We start from the raw sequence: 20,994 nt of genomic DNA, 5'->3' as shown, positions 1-20,994 counted from the left end.
TTGACAAGACCCCCAAACGTGTGGGAAGTATTTTGTTCTCTCTGATTAACACTGTCCTGTATTACCTTTTGTGAATGAAACCATTTTAAAATGAAGATAGATGCTTTTTGTGCCGTAGGCCTAATAGTTGTTCACGTGACGGCAGCTCAGACATTTGCTTTCACCGAAACCAATTTATGGACTCTGCAGTACAGAACGGTACCGCACAGCACGCCTTGCTTCGTTCGTCACCATCCCGGATGGAAGCACATCAACAAACTTTATCCAAAAACCGGTTGGAAAAAAAAAAAGAGGACAGATATGCCCAAAGAAACCGAGTAGCCATTGGGTATTCTCGCTCTGGAAAAATGGACTCAAAATTCAGTATTTCAAGGAAATACAGCGGTTTACACTGCTGCGTTATTGTTAAACACGTTTGTAGGTCATATTGTTGTTTTACTAAAGCTGTATAACTGTCTCCATTTACTGTTAATTATACAGTATGCAGATATGTGCGTGCAGGCTTTTTTTTTTTTTTTTTTTTAAAGAAATTGTGACTACTGTGTTGAATTAAGACTTCTAACTGAGTGCAGTTGGAGACACAGTAGACTGATGTTCATTTGTGGACTTCTGGCAAGGCTTAGCAGTACCGGTACTGTAGTACTGAAGTCCTTTCGGGCTCGCTCATTGGCTGCCTGGCGTCTATTCCTTTTTACTAGCCACTTGATAGTCGCTGTGATTTGCAGGTGTTTGTGATGTTTTCCTGTGGCTTGGCTCCCGCTTTTGCTGCGAGCACCTTCACCTATCTTTACTGGGCACCCGACAACCCTTTAAAACTTGCTTTTACCTTTTACTCGAGCAACAACGGAGGAGGGGTTGGGCCACTCGTATGTGCAATATTTGTTTTTTTTTAAAAAGGGAAAACAACGACGACAACAAAAAATATCTTGTTTTTAGGGATATTTCATTCTACTTTACTGTACATAAGATACTTCAGAATTCTTTTGCAGATATGTGGCCCAGAACCTCCTCTCACATTTCAACTGGTGCTGTCATATACTCAATGCTTGCTTTCTGGCACTTCAGTCATGTGGGGAACGAAAGCGTTACTTAGCTTAATATGAATTGTTCCTAATTTTAATATTCTGTTTGCAATTGTGCCACTTGAATATCTGTATGTGTGTGGATGGCAAACAGAGTCAAGCCATGTAACATTACATCCAATACAAGTTCTTACATCAAGTATTGTACTTTGCTCTTACCTTCATAACATTTCAGTAAACATCCAAAGAACTGAGGTCTAAGTTAAAATTGTCCATGTAGTGTTTTTTTTTTTTTAAGGTAAGGCTCGATTGGGTTATCCGCATGGTATACTGGCCTTTTTGGTCTTATACTGTACATATTTTGCAGAATGATGAAAAAATAAATACTGCTTATAAAGAATCTTAGTAGGGTTAAAAAGTGTTCCATAGTTATCATGCAAGACCATGGAATCTTATACATACATGTATCACTGCAAATAAAATACAAATAAAATCCTGGGTTTTACTTCATTTGTCTGGTTATTTAATATCTGTTTGTCTTAGTGTGCACCATAGCGTTGCAGTTTTACAAAGGAGTACGCTAGACTACACAAATTTGTTCGATTATTTTACCTGGGTTTTTCACACAAATTTAACGGTAATGCCGAGTGAATATGGCCGACCGACTTGGTTTGTGACTCGATATACCACTAAACCGCTCATGTCACACTGTTTGCTCTGCTTTGTACTGTTCACCTTTCATTGTGCTGCTTTTTTTTCCAGGCTTTTTATTCTGCACCCATTCATTTGTCACGCACACTGGCAGAGGCGCAAAGAAAAAAGCTATTTTCAATCCCGAACTAAGGAAAGGAAGTGCAAGTCATACTAACAGAGTCATGATCTATGGCTGAACACTGACCTCATAAATTAGTCACTACCAAATGGTTGTGTTACTTCATTGTGACATCGTATGGGTTTGAGCTAAGGTAAGGTAATTAGTGAGCTGCACCCAACGTTGTTTGGTTGCTTTTTTTTTTTTTCAATGGCATTGGTTTGAATTCAGAAATGACCATATAAAGCACACACACACGCATATATATATATATATGAGGGTTTATAATGAAGTGTGTGTCAAATTTAGCAATTAGTACCGAAGACAGCACAACGTTTCTCAATGGGGTTAATCCCCATCTAGTATTTGTATAAAGCTGTAGAACTTATTAGCAGACTGGCAGATCTAGAAGAAATTGGAAACCAACTGGATTAAAAAAAAATTATTGCCTTGCAATACCATTTCAATATCACCAATAAAATGAGTAAAATGCACTCATGGAGTACATACGTCCAAAGCACAGTGTGTGAAATGCAATTCTTAAGGTGGCTCTCTGTGTGGAGAATGAATTCATCCCATTTCTCTTTGCCCAAACAAATCTAAAACGACTGCTTATAAGTACAGATGCCACGTTCACTTGGTGCCATACCTTGCAGTCTCCAAATGACTGCAATAATACTTGAGTACAAGTCGGTAAATCTGGCGGAGATGTGGTCCCACGAAATGCTGTTTTTACTTTTTGTTTTGCACTCCATCAGCTTTGTGAACCATCCTCTGAATTCTTTTTGAACCATATGAGCTCACGTTAACGCAATAAAATACGTTCCAGCATTTTTACCAAATGCTGATGCAAGATAATAATTGCAACAATTAAACATTTTTATACCTAAACCTGAGAGTGATTTGATCAATGAAAACAGTCAAAGGCTGTGATAATCCATTGCTCCTAACTCCTAAATTATGGTATGCAGAAACATTGTTGAATTTACATTCAGTACAAATGTCTAGAGTTACAAAAATACAAACTCTACACAAAATCTTATTGCAACTACACAATACACTTTAATAAGTAAAGTCACTGGTAAGTAAAGAGATAAATTGATTTGACACACATACACAAACAAAGAGAGAGATTAAATGGCACATTTGAGAGGTCCCTGTCTTAGTCTTCCCTAGTCCTGAGTTCTCATTGTTCAACTCTGTAGACCATTTAGCTCCTCTGTGCCTCAGACTGCACTGCAGTGAGAAGCTCCATAAAAATGATTGTGATCCAGGTAAAAAGTGGGTTTTTCCCTCAGGTTTTCGTCCTTCTTGGAGTTTTGCGGTGTCTGCCATTAGACCTTTGGTGGAGGTACTGGCCTTAATGCCTTTTGGGCAAAGAAAGAAAATGACTTACAGCACACAATGTATGACAATTGTTGAACATTTATCATTAGAATAGTCTTATTCCCACTGTCCCATCACGTATGACCCAATATCATGTCTGTGTTATGAATATATTCGAGCAATGCTGCCACTGACCCGATATACAATAACTAGATTGTATCTAGATAAATTGAGTAGCACATAGCCCACAAGTGAATTGTGTATGGTGGACTATTGTATTTCAACTTTGTGTATTCAGCTGCTAGTTAGCAGGCTAAAGGACGAACAAACAGTAACATGAATGTTGGCGTTGGCAAGTCAATTGATGTCATAATGCAGTGATTGCCAACCGGTCTGAGAAATCGTTAAGGGTGACGCAAGAAATTATCCAAATCCACATAATTTATTTGAAACAATATACAGGTATATCAATTTTGTCTTGAATGAAACGGGCCCACATTTCACATTGCGTAAGTCAATTTGTGAGTAAATTGAAAAAAGATCATAATCACTATTTTAGTATTCATACTCTGTTATTTGTTTGGTGCTGTAACTTGCAATTTGTATTTGTATTGAAGTGCAGTAGAACAACAAAGCTGGTGTTGGAACTTTTGTACAAGTTAGACTTCAATACTACTTTGTTAAAAGAAAAAGCACCCATCTTGGTGGTGGTCGCTGAGCCATGGAATTTAGGAGATTGGGACCTTTGATGACTTATTGATTCATTTAAAGGATTAAAGCCCAAGTGTCATGCCTATAAACATTCTAAAATAGATATTTTAATTAAAAATACATATAACATTATTCACTTCAATGTCCATACGAAAAAATAAATGTGAGCGGAGAGCGCTCATCCATGCGCAAAGTTGCAGAAATGTCATTCTACGATATCCAAGTGGTCGCTATATTGGCTGCATCCTCTGTAAGTGACGTCACCCAGACATTCGCAAAAGAAAACACGCGGTTCACCCTAACTATGGGAGACAAACCGGCCCCTTCTGACACTGAAGCTCTTTTCGAAAAGGAGAACACCACACAACCGAGTGAAGTTACCGGGGCAATAGTATACTATTGTTTCGAGCCATATTCAGATGATATGTGATCACGGCCAAACCGCATCCCCGCCCGATCCACTTCCGCTGCGGAGATGAGCCATCATGGATGAGCCGGCTGTTGTGGTTTATGACAGAGCCGACCGTCCTGCTTTAGGGGGGTGTTCACAGACGCCGCAGTACTGAGCAACACAGTCAAGCTGGGGCGCTTTATGCGCGCACACAGCTGAGTGTGGCATTCTCGGTTGGGTTCTTCAGAGCCGCTCCCGTCCCCAGAGCCCGACGCGCAGCCTTCGCAGAAGCAGTGACTATTGAACGCGGTGCCTCAGCAGGTGTGGCTGATTTTTGGCGCCGTGGTGGCATATAATGGAGCCGAGCCGTGCTGCTTTTAGGGGGATGCTAAAGCCACTGCAGTACTTGTTGAACACCGTCGAGCCGGGGCACATTACTGCCTACGTGTTATTTGGAACCCACGAAGCTCTTGTCCTCTGCACCCGTGTAATCCATTTTTCACAACGAACCGGGTCTCTTGCAAACTTATGAAGGCAAAATCCATTCTCCCGAGTGTTCAAGCAATGTCCAGCAATGCAATGAGCCGGCATTTTGGCTAACACGAAGGAACAACGAGCTACTGTCCCGGAGGTAAAACTAATGGAAACAAATGAGTCCACGAGGGGGCGCCGCTGTCCTTTATGTCACTTCCTGCTTCTTCATGAAAAGAAATCCCTCTAGAGGATTTTCATGGCGGGAGTTACAAAAAGCTGTATACATCAAAATCATGTTTTGTGGTGAAAAAACGCATGGCCCATATCGGCTGATGTTTTTTTCTTTAATAACGTACTAAAAATCATCCATTTCATGACAGGAGCCCTTTAAGTGAAAGAACCAAAAGGGTGACTTGCCTGGCGAGCTGCTGTGTAGTTGTTGCCTGAGGGATTTGCTCTATTTAATGCTGTTGGAGGAGGGGGTGGAGCTCCTTTGGGTTTTAGTCTTGCAGCCTCCAATGATCAAAGATTAAATAGATGATAATGAAGTCTTACATAGTACCCGGTCATTTATGAAACAGCACATTTCAATGTTACCTGCGACACTTGTGTGGGTGGACGGTGACCAACTGGTGCGCTGTCAAAACGGAAAGCAGATCTGTCCACTGCTGGCTCCTTCCTTACTTTCTGTGTACTGCAATATAAAAATGACATTTTATCCTGTTGGCTGCACAAAGCTGTTTTGACAGTGACAAGTTGTGTTCACTAAAATATTTGATGGGAAGTTACGTTGGTAACGTGGAGCTCTGACGTTTTTTCCAGACGACGCCCACCACAGCAGCAATAATCCCCAGAATCACAAGTGAAATTGTCACGGCGATGGCAGTGACCGCTCCTGCATGTCCATATGCATCAGCGCAAGCTTTACATCATTTCCCCCTCTAATAAGTAACTGCAGGTACCGTTGGAAAGAGAGCTAAACTCCTTGTCCTTGGAACTGCATGAAGGAGGCAACCAGCCTGGCTCACACTGACATTCACTTCTGTGATTACACACCTGAGAAATTGAAAGCAAAAGAGCGTCGTGAGAGAGAGAGAGAGAAAGAGAAAAAAAAAAGCTCAATGGTGTCCATACTGTATGAAATACATGTAGGAAGGAACTTGATTTAGTATTAGCAGGGCCCGCACACGGTAATCCCGATTCATTAACAGTAAAACCACAACAACACATTTAATCACACTTTTCTATCACTGCACTCCAGCCATAACATAACAGAACAGGACATAAAACAAACACCAATATCACAGATGTGCAAGATGGACTGAGCCATGTCGCAGAAACCACATGTTTAGGCCATGGTAAAAGAAGTGAAACTGGATTATTTGGGTAGAAGCGCGGAGAAGAGCAGGGTTGTGTGCAAATTTAACAATGAAAAATTTGCTCATCACCAAAACAATATTTCTTCACAGGATGAATAAAATATCTATTGGATCTACCATCAGTGATTCCTGACCAGCATGCCGCAGGGCATTGTCACGTGTGCAGCAGCAACAACAACAAGAACAACAAGTTCATTATTTAGATCCTAAGCACAATCATCTATCTGTGGTAACTATCCACGATGACATGGAGAATATTTATTCTTCCACTAGATGGCAGGAAAAACAATTAAGATGTCTATTTGCCTTTTGCTATTCATACAACTGAATAACAAGTAAACAGGCCCAGATTTCGCACCGAGTACACTGGAGAAACTGAAACATTAAACTGTAACAATATATCCTGTATATACTTTTTTCTTGTTTGATGGTGTGTCGTGAGACTGTTCTGATGTAAAATTTTACCGCCCCAAATTCATTCGTTGATGGGAGCGGTGGGTCATATTGGTTTTGGATTTAGCAGTTACCTTTTTAGACTTGACAGTTGCTCGAAATCTCCTCCACAGATATAATGTGCTGTTAGTTCATATACCAGTTAAGAAAGAAAAAAAGAAAAAAAATACTCCTCAAAACATTATTTGTACATTTGGTAAAGGTTTTATTTTCAAAAGATGACACGCTGTGGCCACCCCTAACGGGACAAGCCGAAAGGAAAAGAAGAAGAAGGTAAAGGTTTTATTTTGGTGGTGGTTTGGGTTCTTTTCATATATCTGAGTTCTACATTGTACCTGAATGTGGTTTCACCATTATAACCTGCCACAGTAGGGCAACAATCACAGTTTGACAAATTTGACACAAAGGCCCTAAATATACAATATACTGTAGTTCTTTGAGTACCTACCGCATGGCCAGGACATTTTGCTGAACAGTTTGTGTTTCTGTAAGCAGATGGAAGATTCACACACTGATTTCCGCTGCACACCTGACAAACAAGACTATCACGTTAGAGACCGAAGATGTGAATTCTTAAAAGAGACTACTTTAAAAGTCAAGTAATGAAAAACTGATGGCACCCATCACCTTTCCGTCCCCACATTTGGTCCCGGTGTCCACCTGCCCGTAGTCTTTCGTGTATTCTGCAAAGAAAGCTGCTTTGCAGTCACCAAACCTCACCATGCGACCGTAGTTTGGGCTCTCGTTTCCATTGTGACAGAAGAGCTTCCCGCAAAACACATCTCTGCGGGGGCGTAAAACATGTACCGGTATGCGTGACACACATGAGCTTGTGCCATCTGATTCTGTTAAAGAAGGCAAACAACTCACTCTTGCTGGCAAGGGATGTGTCTGTCATTTGAGGGCCGTCTGCAGAAGGCATAGTAAGTTCCTCTGGTGTTCTGGTTGTAGCAGAAAGAACGGGCATCAATGGCACCTAACAACACAGAAGGTTGGCAGTTTGTTTGATCTCTGCTGATTTGACTGTTCATGAAATCCCAATTTCCTTTTCAATGTTCAGTTCAGTCAGAACTTGCGGATAATAAGGCAAGGAACATTGACACTTACTTGGGCCATACATTTTGATGCACTGGTCTGATCTTTTTGGACAGTGGCCATTGTAACAGTAACCAGAACCTTCTGGCACGGTAAGCCATTTACATTGAATACATCCTCAGGACAGGTGGCGCTTTCCCCATCACAGTATTCTGCTAAGTCACACTCGTCCCGCTTGCTCCGACACTCCCAGGATCGCGGTAATATCTGCCGAGAGAACAGGGCCGATTGCTCTTTGATTAGGACACATGGGTGCAACATTTTAGTTTCTCCTTTCTCTTTTCGGGACCACTTGGATTGTGGCAACGGCAGTGATCAAGAAGATTCAACGACTAGAGTCGCGCCTGCCTTCAGGGCCGGGGAGGAACAATTTGGTTGCGGTTTTGGGAGTCGAATGCAGTACGTCAGACGGGCATGTTCAATATAGTGTGGCCTCGGTGGAAGTATTCTAGACTAACGCTGGAATGACATGCAGTTGATGTGTATTAACATGACTATTGCTAGCATGTGTCAAAGCAGGGTGTGCACTGTTTTTCCTTCAAGGGATTTGTACAGAAAAGACAACGCATGAAAGGACTACTTTTAATAAATGTTAAAACAAAAGCATTAAGCCTCTGCCACATCATAACTTTTTGTTAGAGGTGTTAAGGTATATATCCAGTGAAGCACAGAATAGTGAACCATTTGTCTGGTAACGTTCACAGAACATAGGAAATACAAGAACCACTAAGTATGATTTGCTGTTGTTTGATTTTCTGTGACTTTGTTTGGAATTATGATTGGTTGATGTCAGTGTTGAGGGTGTACTTCCTTTGCCTGCGACCCTAATGAGGAAAAGCTGTCTAGAAAATGGATGGACTTTGGATTTTTGTAGCCCAGCATGCAGATCGAGGAACATGATTAAGCCTTTAACACCTGAAAACATTGCTTGCTTTTGATATTCCGATTGGGCAATCACAACAGCAATAAAATCTGCAGTTTTAAAAATACAATATGAACTTTTAAGTAATGGTTATCGTGTCTCTTGATTCAAATGCACACGCACATACACAGTCTTGTGGAAAATGGGAAGAATAGTTACATATGACACCATGAAAAAAAAAAGATGCACCTAGGTCAAAGGTTTTCATATACAGCTACTGTGTAACGGCTAAAGTTTGCTTTCATTGTAGCCCACTAAATGGCCAGAGCGCAAGATATACTTGACCTACATTGATTTTACGGCAACATTGCTCACCTTGCACTCGTCACAGCATTCCCCTGCACCACACTGGGAGCCCTCACTTAAGGTGCAAGTGGTTGCGTTGCAACACGGGTTGGTGCACTCCTGTGAAAAAACATTGGTGCCATCATTATTGGATTGGAGGTACTGTTCACGTCGCTTTTGATGCAAAAATAGGACAATTAAGGTTGTAATAGTCTTTCTCGTTTAAGGCCTCATCAGCATGACGTTCTGGTCAGCGTTCTATAGCGTTTGAGGAAACGTTGGTTGTCGCCCATGGTCGCCGGGATAGCGCCAGAAGAGCGTTATTTGAACGCTAGTGAACGTCAATGATCGCTGGGAATCAGCGGAGAACGCCGGTCCGGAAAAATAGTTTTGAACATGCACAAAAGTTCTCACCGAGACCAGCGTTCATAAACGTTTACTTTTAAACGCTGCAGAATGTTCAAGAACGTTTTACTAACGTTCGCCGAGCGTTGCACGCGTTTGGCTATCGTTAGCCACTCGTTACTCAAGCGTTACTTGGTTGTTACTTATCGTTTGTTACCGTGGGACCGTCATCACTCGGGTTTTCATGGTGTTTAGGGTCTCCAGGGGGTGTCACATGGTGTGTTACTTCTCGGACGTGCTCTTCCTCATGGTGTTCTTTTTCCTCCAAAGACATTGCTAGTGAAAGAGGCTTTGTATTCTTACTTGCAGCGGTAGTTGCCGAAGTCCGCACCCCACCTTTTTTTCGTCTAGGCGGCATGATGCTGACTGTTCAAACTCACGAGAACAACTGAAGTGACTATGATATTTCCAACGTTTTCGTTCCCGTTCCACTGTAAAAATTACACGCCAGCAAAACGTTATTCTGTCGTTATTCACCTGTTCGTCACATGCTCAACACGCTTGTCTAACCTTGACAAATCGCTTGTCGCATGACACGGTAGCACACGCTAATGGTTTTTAGGGGGTATCTTATTTGGTTGCTGTTGCATGCTTCTTGTGTGTTAGCCACACGCTAATCACATGCCAGATGTGTCATCCTCATTTGAGAACGCTGAAAAATAGAACGATTGAGATGTTCAGAGAACGTTGACCAGAACGTCATGGTGTGAAGGAGCCTTTACCCTCAGCTGATAACAACCTGAGGACTTATCAGTCGAAGTACAAATAAGAAACAAAGCCGAACACGTTTGCAATTTACCATAAATTCCACTGGAATGTGCAGGCTCAGACAGTTATCAATTTTCATCATACATCATGTACCCACATTTCTTGTGCAAACAAGACAATGTGGAAAACAAAGACCCAAGAAGCAACAGATCACCCTGATTTTTTTGACAACATTTAGATGCTATCAGTCAAAAAAATAAACAATCATTCCATCCATACATTAATGCTTAAAAATGTCTCTGTCTGCGTTTTCACATTTTTTACTACTACTATATACCTTTTTTAAAGTGGTTCATACAAAAATTAAAAATAACAAAAATTCCAGTTCCAATAACGCCATTGGGGTTTTAAACTGGACTTCAAACCTTCAAATGCAATTAAAAAAAAATTAGCCAGCGGCCAGACACTAGATAACCACCAAATAGAATATTATTAAAATTCTGCCTTTTTAAAGAAAAAAAATATTGACTCATGTCATTTGTAAGTTTAGAGAATTCGTCGATGTTGAATGATGTTTGTAACTGTGTTATGGAACTGAATCACAATTGTTAGTTCATTTAGGCCTGAGAACGTCAAAGAGACTTCTCATCACAGTAACACTCATATTAAAATAGCCAAAGCGAATGACGAATCATTTGGAAATGTGTTTGTTCATGTCAGACTCCTGAGGGTTTCTAAGGGGTGGGAGGGAGAGGGGGTGTGGGGTTTGATTCTCAGACAAGCGAAGCAATGTGCTCCACCTTATTTTAGGAACGCAACATCCCAACACTGTTGCAAAATCCCCCCCAGAGAAGCTACTCCTTTTCTACAGCTGCACCCTAGACCTGGATAACATCTAGATCAGTGGTTCTCCACCGTCATGCTTGGACTCACATTTTCTAATTGTTGCAAAGTTGGGATCCACTTTTAGAGAACAATAAAGAACATGCCTCTGAAAATACATGGATCCTTTTTTGTATTTCCAAATGAGTTTGATCATATTTACTGCCCAAAAACTTCTGCTTGCCGTGTCATTCGCCAGCTGAGCTGTACTTTATTTGTTTGTAGAGTAAGTTAGTTGCTAAATTGTGAGGCAGCTGCATTTCCGGTTGCTTAATGTTCCATGCGTTGTGGGAACATAGTATGTATGCCACGAGACTTAACTAAAAAAAATCAAAATAAGAATACGTATCCTTTTTTTTTTTTTTTTTTACTGTGACCCTTTTTTGGGCCACGGCCCACCAATTCAGTATGCATGTAAATTGCATAGTTCAAGTGGTACAATTTGGATGTTTATCAGATCAGAATTGGGTCTTATCATTCAAAATCTGATCATAGCAGATATCAGATGGCATTGTGACAAGGTGCCAGGTTGTTATGATGGCAGCAAACCTTGCAAGATGTTGTCGATGTGCTAGTTGATCGTCTGGCCCACATTGGAAGGGAAAACCTAAAAGATCGGCTTTGAAATATACCTCTTGTGGCGCTGGCGTGGGTTGAATTGGCATGTCACTTGTAATGGTACTGTATGAACAAATTCAAACTAACTCCGTGTGTGCATTTACCTTTTCAGTGCCACAGTCGCATTGCTCTCCCTTCTCCACAAAACCATTTCCACAGACAGAGGGCACCACCAGACTCATGTAGTCTGGCTTGTCCAGCAGACAGCTTGGGCTGCGCTGGGTCAGATATCTTTCGTAGTTACTGCTGCTGCAGCTACTGAAGGCGCGAGGGATGTCCCAGCTGGTGGAGTGGAAGGCAACTATGGCGTGAATCAGAGGTCCATTTGTGTCCTTGCCTTTTTCCATCACGGAAGGCATCGGTGCTCATGCCATTGGATATGACGCTGACAACCAAGCGTTTGCCAGGAGAGCGCAGAAACTAGATGAATGTGTCGAAGTGTTTAAGCTAAGCCGCACATTGGTCTCAAGGTAAGAGGTTCCGGTTTGAAACCCGTCTTTGTTGTCTATGTGTATTTTGTATGCTCTCCGGGTGCTTGCATGCATTTCCTTCAGGTCCTTTGACTTCCTCCCATGTGAAAAATAGCAAGTGAATTGGAGCATTCAAATTAGCCAAAGGTGTGAATTTAGCGGAAAGATTGTTGGTGAATACGCATGTTTCATTACCTTTTGTAACATTCGCTACATTTAAGAGCATTCTAGGCACAACAGAGATGTAGAGGCTATCTGCTTTGGAGACCTAAAAATAACATATATTGTATTTCCCGAGACTATTCAGTCATTTTCATAGCTTCATCAAAATATGATCCTGAACATATGCTGGGGTGACTTATAAAAAGCTCATAGAAAGAAGCCAGGAGCAGTATCACCACCTGAAAAATCACTTTTCTCCACTGGAGATGGCTGGATTTAGACACTGTGTCCTGGAACATGGTTATTACATGTAGCTATTTTTGAGTTAGTACGCTCATGTCTTTGTTAATATCAAAAGCTTCTTGCCTTGTATTTCTCAGCAAAGTGATTACAATGTGTGTAAAAGTTGCTGAGGTTCTGCGTGCTGTGTAAAACTGTTATAGTACAAGAGAAAAACGTGGATTAATTTGTGTGCATCCGTGGGAGACATTAGAGTACATACGTATACTTGGCAGGTGGAAAAATGTATGAACCTGCACTGCTTCCTTACCTGAGGGCTGCAGCCATAATGCAGCTATCGCCGGAGCAGGCACAAGCGCTGGAGTCGTCGTGATTCATGCCGAGATTGTGGCCCATCTCGTGGGCCAGCGTGGCCCCTACAGCAATGGCGCGATTATTGTGGTCCTGTGAAAGACAGGCGTCATTTTCTAAAGAACCTCAACGTCAGGAAGTGAGTTTCCTCAATCTGCCTTGTTCCCCATTATTTGAACCACAATGACTTTATGTTTTTGTAAGTTTTCAGCTTGACTTTCGCAAAACTAATGAGAAATAGCACCTTCCTAAAACAAAATCTTGCTGTACACATGCAAGTGTGGGAGTTTTGGTTAAATGTGAAATCATTTTGCATCTATTTTTGCACATTTTCGAAGCTCTAAATACATTTTAAATGCAAAACTACTACTCAGAATTTAGCTCATTTAAGATTTAAGATTTAAACTTCACAGAAAACACATCTGCCGTAACAACTTTGAGATGGTGTTTTTAGAGCAATGATTCACCCTTCCACCCCCCCCTTTTTTTTTAAATATCTGGATTTATGCCAATAGCACTGTACACAGCAATACTGTGACAAGTAATTATTTATTATCTGGGAAAAAATTCCTATTGTGAACTTGCATTTATGATTAAAAGCAGAGCAGAATTATACTACAAGCACTGCTTCAGTTTTGCATGATGAACAAGGGCAACATTTGAGGGTCTTTGTGTTTCTGTGCACGCCAGTTTGCATAATTTATGTATGGACTCAATTAATTTATTTCTTTGTCTTTTGCGATGATCATGCATGCGAAATCCTCTCTGACATCTTTTGATCCTCTGGTCAGGTCAGTCAGAGGTTGCAATCACCACATGCCCTCCAAGTATTGAAAACATATTGTACACCCTACTGTATTTGGTATAGTAGTTCACCTGCACTACACCGACAGAATGATCCGAACAGAGCGTCCCGATATACGCCAGCCCCACGGTTGCTCCCTCAAAGTCAATCCCGCTGAAAAGGAAAAGGAAACATTGTGAATAGATGGTGGGACTGCAAAAGCAACTTGTCCTTGTCACAAAAAAAAAAAAATAAATGATCTCCATTTTGTCCTGTATTCATTGAATTAACTTCAGCTGTTTGCGAAAAAAAAAGTGTGCAAAAATAATGAGTCTGTGTGTGTGTTACAGGTCTTTTGGACTCTTTGATTGCCTGACTCAGAAGATAACCCAACAAAACGTATGAATTGGATCATTGGAAAGAATTCACACCTGATAAGATGCGCATTGTCGTGTTTTTTCCTCTTGACCAGCACAGAATTTCTCCACGTCATGAAAGCATTTAGATTATTTCCAGCTGGAGGAGTGATAGAGATCAAGTCACCACTGGACCAGATCTCCAGCCCAACAAGCGCAATGAAGGTCCTCAGAGGCTTGTACACCTGCACGCAACAGCAAAATCAGGTTGCCAGAATCACAAGAATATACTTGTTCGTACAGTTTGTACATCCTGAGCCCCCGGGTTGCAAAACAAGGCAATAAACGGTCAAAGAATGTCATCAAAACTGCTCATTGTTTGAATTAGCATTGACTCACCATGTTGACAAAGTTGACTATTTCAAATATCCTCTTCCTCAACTCTGTTTGGTCCCGCTTCATCTTCAGGTACTGAAACCACAAAATATACGTTCGACTGGCGGTCAAATAAAAAGATGAGATGGACTCAAAACAACAAGAATTTTAGCTTCTAAGTATTCCAAGTAACCGCATGTGTGGTCCTACCTCACGGTTATCAGCAACGAGGTAGAGCTCGATGTATTTCTGTTGCTGAACAATAGATATACCCTGAAAGACAATTTAAAACGTCTGAGTGTGTGTCTTTGTGCTAGCGGCGGAAGATTTCTATCAATGTACTAATAAAAAGGTCAGCTAAAGTCATGGAAGTTCTGAGAAAACAATTTCATGAGTTCAACGGACAAAGGACAGAAACACGTACTGATGAGTACTGTTACAAATGCACAGAATTTGAAGGTGATCTCAACTGTGACCTGTGCCTACAAATCAATCAATAAATCTCTGTGGTTCTGACAACTCTGAAATCCAACATCTGTCCTTGGTTCACATGCAGGATTAGACAGTAATGCAATTTTTTTTTTTCGAATTCCAGCTAATATGGCAGCCGATGCCATGCATGGAAGCGTCATGAAAGTGCTTTGTCGAACCGCTGATCTGGAGCGACTGCGGCTCGTTGGGGGCTCGAAATCTGTGCTCCATGTAGTGTTCGTGACACCGCAGACCGCGGGCGTGTAGTCGTCCACATTGAACTTTATCACGGCGTGATCGCCCTCATCATCACCGGTGAGGGGCTCGATCAAATACCTCTGGGCTGCTGTCCTGAAGTATCCCCTAAAATCAAATCAGATCAAATTAATAAATAATAATTAGAAATGTCAGAAGCTTCAACGGCGTCATAAAGGCAAGCCAAAGGATTGGCTGAATTGTGTGAGGTAACTTTTTCCTTTAAAACATTTTGGACAATCGTATGCTTCCAACTTTGGCAGAAGCACTTTTGGTAAAGAACCTTTTCTGTTTCAGCATGACATACTGACCAGTGTGCCTAAACCAATATGAACAAAGGCAATGGCCTGCACAGAACCCTGACTTCAACCCCATGGGTCCTTTTGAACATGCACTACAGACTCACTTCTTAATCTTATAGAAAGTCATGCCAGAAGCGGAGAAGCTGTAACGGATGCAATGGGGTGACAACGCCACATTTTCCTCTCTTTTCCCTTCCTGTCGGTGTACATGCGTCCTTTTACTTTGGTCCATAAAGTGTCAATATAGTATAACAACAATTAAGTTGTGTCTTATGTTACGACTGTCGGTGATTCCGTTGAAAAGTGATTGCGGGTCTTACCGAAGTCCGTCACAAGTGCTGATGCTGACCGTCGAATCGCTTTCGTTCACAATCTTTCCGTGATAGTAGCAGTGATCCTGGCAAAGATGATGATCATGTAGTATTGTTTAGGTCAGTTCACGCTTTCCCACTACAACTCCTGATGAATCATTGATATGCTCCGAACCTGAAAGACTTACAATGTCATTTGGAGAAGTTGTGACTTCTGTCCCGTCTTCTTGGTAGAAAGTCTCTGTGTAGGCTTTGCTGAGTAAGTCACTAATGATGAAAATGAAAACATGACGCTAACTGTCATATGTGAAGAATCATGTTTTTCAATGCTAGAAGGAATGTGTGAGTTATGCAGGTAAAATACACCACAGATTTTAATATACAGCATTTGATACAGTGAAGATAAAAAGGATGTGAAACTCCTCATGTTGTGAGAGCAGACAACAATCAGCAAGTTTTATGTACCGCAAAGAACCATTTCAAGGCTTGCTCTTGCATTAACATTCAATTCCAAATGCAAAACAAATGTCACATGAAATGTTAGCCACCTTTTTTTTCTTTTGCAGAAATGAGCACTTACTTGTTTTTTTGTAAGTGCATTTGAATGTCTCTTCCTCCCACGGTCATTGCATACTTAATGGTTTCTGGCCTAAGGTTCTGAGGAAGGAAGGAAAACGACACTGCCTTCATCAAAACAAATCAGAAAATACATTACCACTCTGTTCCGATCATGACTTACAGAACCAGGCAAAAGGCCACCGTGTTATCTTATCACCTTTACCTCGCTAATGTGTACTGCATATGAGAAAAAATGGAGTGAAAGAGGCATAAACAATAAATGCATCTTAGCAACATCTCCCGTTTTTTAACAAACACCACATTTTATGGGGGCCGAAGATTTGCATGGCACTTTTGTAGCATTTGCTCACCCCGGCGTCTCTTCTCTTCACGGAGTGAAGTCGGACTGTCCGAACCAGCTCAAATTCCTTTCCGACTTCAAAGACAGGAGCTTGGCTGGCTGTTGAGGTAAAACACTTGACATTACTTTGTGATGACAATAAAAACACAAACTCAACTAGCCACCTTTGATTTTGCAACGTGGAGTATGTTTCAATATTGTTCAATTTAGAATCATGTATGACAAAAAAATGTTTTATATGGTGTTTGAATCTGGTATTGTCACATGGAAAAAAAAATCTAATTGCTCCCCCCACTGTGAGTCATCCTTCGTTAATGATTATATATTTGAGTACTAAATATGGGCAGTAGAGTTCTCAAAGTTATATACAGTGTCATTAGAGTACTTGTATGATACCGCTTTGTTTATGCAGTTACGCTACCCTTGGCCAAAGGGATCAACAGGTTCGTCTGCTATTTTGTGCAGTGAGGCAGATGTCAAAAAACAAATTCATACCATAATTTGTCAAAAATAATGTGGAATTTTTTCCAAAAATATTTAAAAAAATTCAATAAAGCGCATTATATTTAGGTATGGGTGAAAAATAAAAAAATACAATCACATTGTATAGTCGTATACAGGTACATAGAGTGGTAAAAATAAAAGGTATACATATAAATTTCGATCTGATATACAATGTCTTATGTTACAGAATTATATATATTACGGTTATGTATCCCACCAACCTGCATTCTGAACGCTGACCTCCTGGGGGTGGGGGGAAGCTTTGCATTTTATGATTGTTAGCGTAGCACATTTGTTGCGACTGCGCCGAACATCAGAAACGACTGCTCCTGAGTTTCTTTTAACTTAAACAAAGACAAAAATGTTGACGAGAAGGGCTAGTTGTGCAGAGGCTTTTAAAAGAAATGTGTCAACACTCTGGCCGATGACGCGGCCAAACGGGAAGCAAATCAACGTGAGCTGAAACTACGTATGATCCTTTAAAAAAAAAAGGGATAGCGCACACAATTGAAATGCTTCCTTTTTTTAAAGTGCTCATTACGCTCATTTCTACGTAGTTTGAGCTCTCGTTTTGATCACGACCAGACGCTAGGAAGATTCTAGCCGAATGGGGTCAAGAGGGTGCGCTGTTAGCACGGTGGACCTTCCCCTCAAAGCAATAATGAGATATAAAGGGAACCGAGACTCTTAGGATTCAAAAAATGTTTCCTCACAAACGTCATGGATGGCATAGAGAATGACAAGATGGTATCACTGTTCATGAATGCAGGTGGCACCAGAACTGGACCAAGTCATCAATGATGAGTTCCACAACGATGCAGCAGAGGTAGCTACGGTGGATATTTTTCAGATTGGAGATGAGTCAGATGCTTCTTTTGAAGTCTTAACCAAGGATGTGTTTTGTAGTGGATAAACTGCACTATACACGAATGTTTTATGCACAAATATTTAATGCAAAAAAATGTTTAAGTTGACCGGTGTCATGATCCTGCCGCTCCAGCCCGGGCTTTGCGGGTGCCCACACGGTTGCGCTGTTTGGGAGGCGCACACCTGCGCCTCATGCGGGCTGATTATCCTGTGTATTTATATGACCGCGATGACGACTGCTCCGGGCCAGATCGCTGAGGTTTATGTCCCGTTCCAGCACTCTAGTATCCCTGATCGTCAACCCGTGTGTACCGACCTTCACCTGTTCTCCGACCGACCCCATAAGCCTGACTCCTTTGACATTTCTGCCTGCCTTGATTGTTCTCCCGTGTACCGACTCCTGCCTGCCCGCTCACCTGCTCTCTTTGCCCAACGTCCCAACTACCGCTGCTGCACCTGACTGCCTGCCCGATGCCCAACCTTCTAATAATAACCGTTTTTCAACGAACTACCTTGCATCTGACGAATCCTGCATTTGGGTCCTACCTTCGTTCCGATGGGTCGTGACAGCCGGCACGGTGGGTCAGCTGGTAAAGCGTTGGCCTCACGGTTCTGAGGTCCCGGGTTCAATCCCACACCCACCTGTGTGGAGTTTGCATGTTCTCCCCGCGCATGCATGGGTTTTCTCTGTGTACTCTGGTTTCCTCCCACATCCCAAAAACATGCAAGATTAATTGGAGACTCTAAATTGCCCCTACGTGTGATTGTGAGTGCGGCTGTTTGTCTCCATGTGCCCTGCGATTGGCTTGCAACCAGTTCAGGGTGACAGCTGGGATCGGTTCCAGTGCTCCCTGTGACCCTTGTGACGATAAGCGGTAAAAGAACATGGATGGATGGATGGATGTTTAAGTTAAACAGTGTGAAATAGTTTATTTATTTAAGACTGTAATATCTGTTATCAACAGTATTAATAAAATGTTATTCCATGATTGAGCATTTACAGAATTTTAGTTAGTTGAGGGATTCTGTTCTGACAATTGCAGGAACCGGGACACGCGTGTCAGTATATATTACCGCTACATCAGTACATGCACAAAGATTATTATTAATGATGATGATACCATGAATGATACCATTTTATGATATGAGAAAAAAAATCATACGTAAGTGATTCATTTCATTTGACGAAACTGGGATGTCATGGTGTTGTTTGCACTAAGTATGTATTGTAATTCAAAGAAAAGTCTCCAGTAACAATGAACAAAATTCACTACCTTTGAATTTTGAATGTCCCCCCCCGCTCACATTCCAAAAGCATCTAATATTGTACAGCATCACTGGGACTTACAAGTCTTAACCTTGAAATTCATAGCAAGTCTCAGTTTACTGTGGCAAAAGTTCAAGCAATTCAAGTTCAGTTACCACGACATTTCGAGCTAGTTGAGTTGTTATTACTTGGTAATGAAGTCAGAAGTGAAGTCATACAATCTAGTACACTCACAACTCACATTGGAGATATAACATTTCCTTTTTTTCTATTTATCATACTAAAAAAGGCAGAGGATTCTCTTCGTCAAATATTATAAAATGACTCACCTGGCAAATGGAAACGTCAATTGCACATTACAGTTTCATGACATAATAAAATGTAGCCACTCTTAAAAATGGGAACAAAATCTGTATAAGAAAGATGCCTATACGGGCAATTCAGAAAAAAAAAATGACTTCCTTGGGTCACAAAGATTTCGATGTGATACTGAAACTTCCCGAAAAAGAAGGAAATTGTTGAAACTGTTTTTTTTTTTACATCCATATCCTGACAGGATAAAATAACATTCATGTTCATTTAATTCTAAATCTTAGCTCAGAAATTCATGAATTAAAAAAATGGTTATTACAATTACAGCTTGATTACCATATCTGTCATCAGTCATGAAGAAAAAGCAATACTATCAGCTATTATCTTTTTATGGGATGTGCCAATCTACAGTTTGTACAATTTCATGTAGTTTGAGATTTTTTAGGAAGCGCATGACACTTTACAGGCCAGGCAAGGAGCTTTGCGTAACCAGACGAGGACTTTGCTTTAGTTATTAATTAGCCAGTTCAAAATGGAGGTAACAGTACCCAGTGACTCACCTGATATCTTGAAAGAAGCATTTAGGATGAGGACCACGAGTAGAAGTTGACGCGTCATTGTCGTCAGCTGCAACACAACAGATTGAGTTTTCTTCCCTCCACCTGCATGTTGTGTTTCTGTGGTGAGGCACGCCTTCATCCGCTGCCCTGGTCCCGTCGCGGCTTACTTCCTCATTGACGACAAATTCTCAGTACACAACTCACAACTGGTCTGAGCACGCCCCTGCTATGCGTCAGGTATGCAGGAAGATAATTGCTCTTAGTGATGGCCTACATACTGTCTTTGTAGAAGTCACATTAAATAGAAAGAGATTATTAATCAATTTTTAGGAAAATTATTGATAAAGTTGCCTTCCTTGCTGCTGAGGTAGGACAAAGGTGACTAGGTATTGTTCTTTTAGGAAATCAGTCAACCAGAAGACTGCCAAATCCATTGTAGCTGACTAACTCCACATCAGTCTTACGCCAAAGAGTACTTTCCACATATACTGTAGTATCTTCCACGTCATTGATTTCACAAGTTTCACTAAATGATATCATACAGTAAAGGCACCTCAACTTGCCCAGCATAGACGCTCCTTGCCCGGTGGTTTTGAAGCCAGTGGACGCATAATGCTTGCTGTCTGCACAAAAAAAGCTGTCAGAAGACAATAAGGGCAATGTTTCTGCTGCCAGGACAGAATTCTTCGCCAAATTGGCCAGAACATTAGGTCAGTGTTGGGGGGAGCGTGTTTCTAGCTTTTGTCTTGATTCAGTCTATTTCCGCAACGATGATTCGACCTTACTGTCAGATTTTTCTCATGTTTTGCATGTTTTTCTGTGCGACTGCCAGATGGACTCAAGAATTTTACGGTGCCGTATATTTGCACTCTCAACATTTATATTGACAACTCCCCAAAGATGGCAAGAGCAAGAGAACAAGCAAATAGAAAAACTCTAAAGGTCCAAAGAAAGAGACATAGAGACATCACTGAATGCTCCAGCTACTGTATATGATACCGGGGGT

At 41.3% G+C, this 20,994-nt stretch overlaps 1 protein-coding gene across 1 annotated transcript; it reads right to left on the bottom strand.

The window, feature by feature from the left end:
* Nucleotides 1-30: 30 nt before the first annotated feature.
* On the bottom strand, nucleotides 31-20,144 carry adam28 (ADAM metallopeptidase domain 28). The gene is given in 23 exon segments (XM_061816684.1): nucleotides 31-3,200; nucleotides 5,153-5,248; nucleotides 5,333-5,429; nucleotides 5,525-5,630; nucleotides 5,698-5,791; nucleotides 7,016-7,096; nucleotides 7,195-7,351; nucleotides 7,438-7,543; nucleotides 7,675-7,746; nucleotides 7,749-7,869; nucleotides 8,900-8,989; nucleotides 11,587-11,764; nucleotides 12,665-12,798; nucleotides 13,582-13,663; nucleotides 13,921-14,090; nucleotides 14,245-14,316; nucleotides 14,431-14,493; nucleotides 14,871-15,054; nucleotides 15,569-15,645; nucleotides 15,748-15,826; nucleotides 16,140-16,216; nucleotides 16,489-16,577; nucleotides 19,989-20,144. Coding segments are annotated over 23 exon segments (2,397 nt in total). The 5' UTR covers nucleotides 20,128-20,144; the 3' UTR covers nucleotides 31-3,167.
* Nucleotides 20,145-20,994: the final 850 nt, after the last annotated feature.

Source organism: Syngnathoides biaculeatus, chromosome 4 (assembly GCF_019802595.1).
Source record: "Syngnathoides biaculeatus isolate LvHL_M chromosome 4, ASM1980259v1, whole genome shotgun sequence".
NCBI lineage: Eukaryota > Metazoa > Chordata > Actinopteri > Syngnathiformes > Syngnathidae > Syngnathoides > Syngnathoides biaculeatus.
Note: the sequence above shows the minus strand (reverse complement) of the source record. Positions and strands in the feature narration are given on the sequence as shown.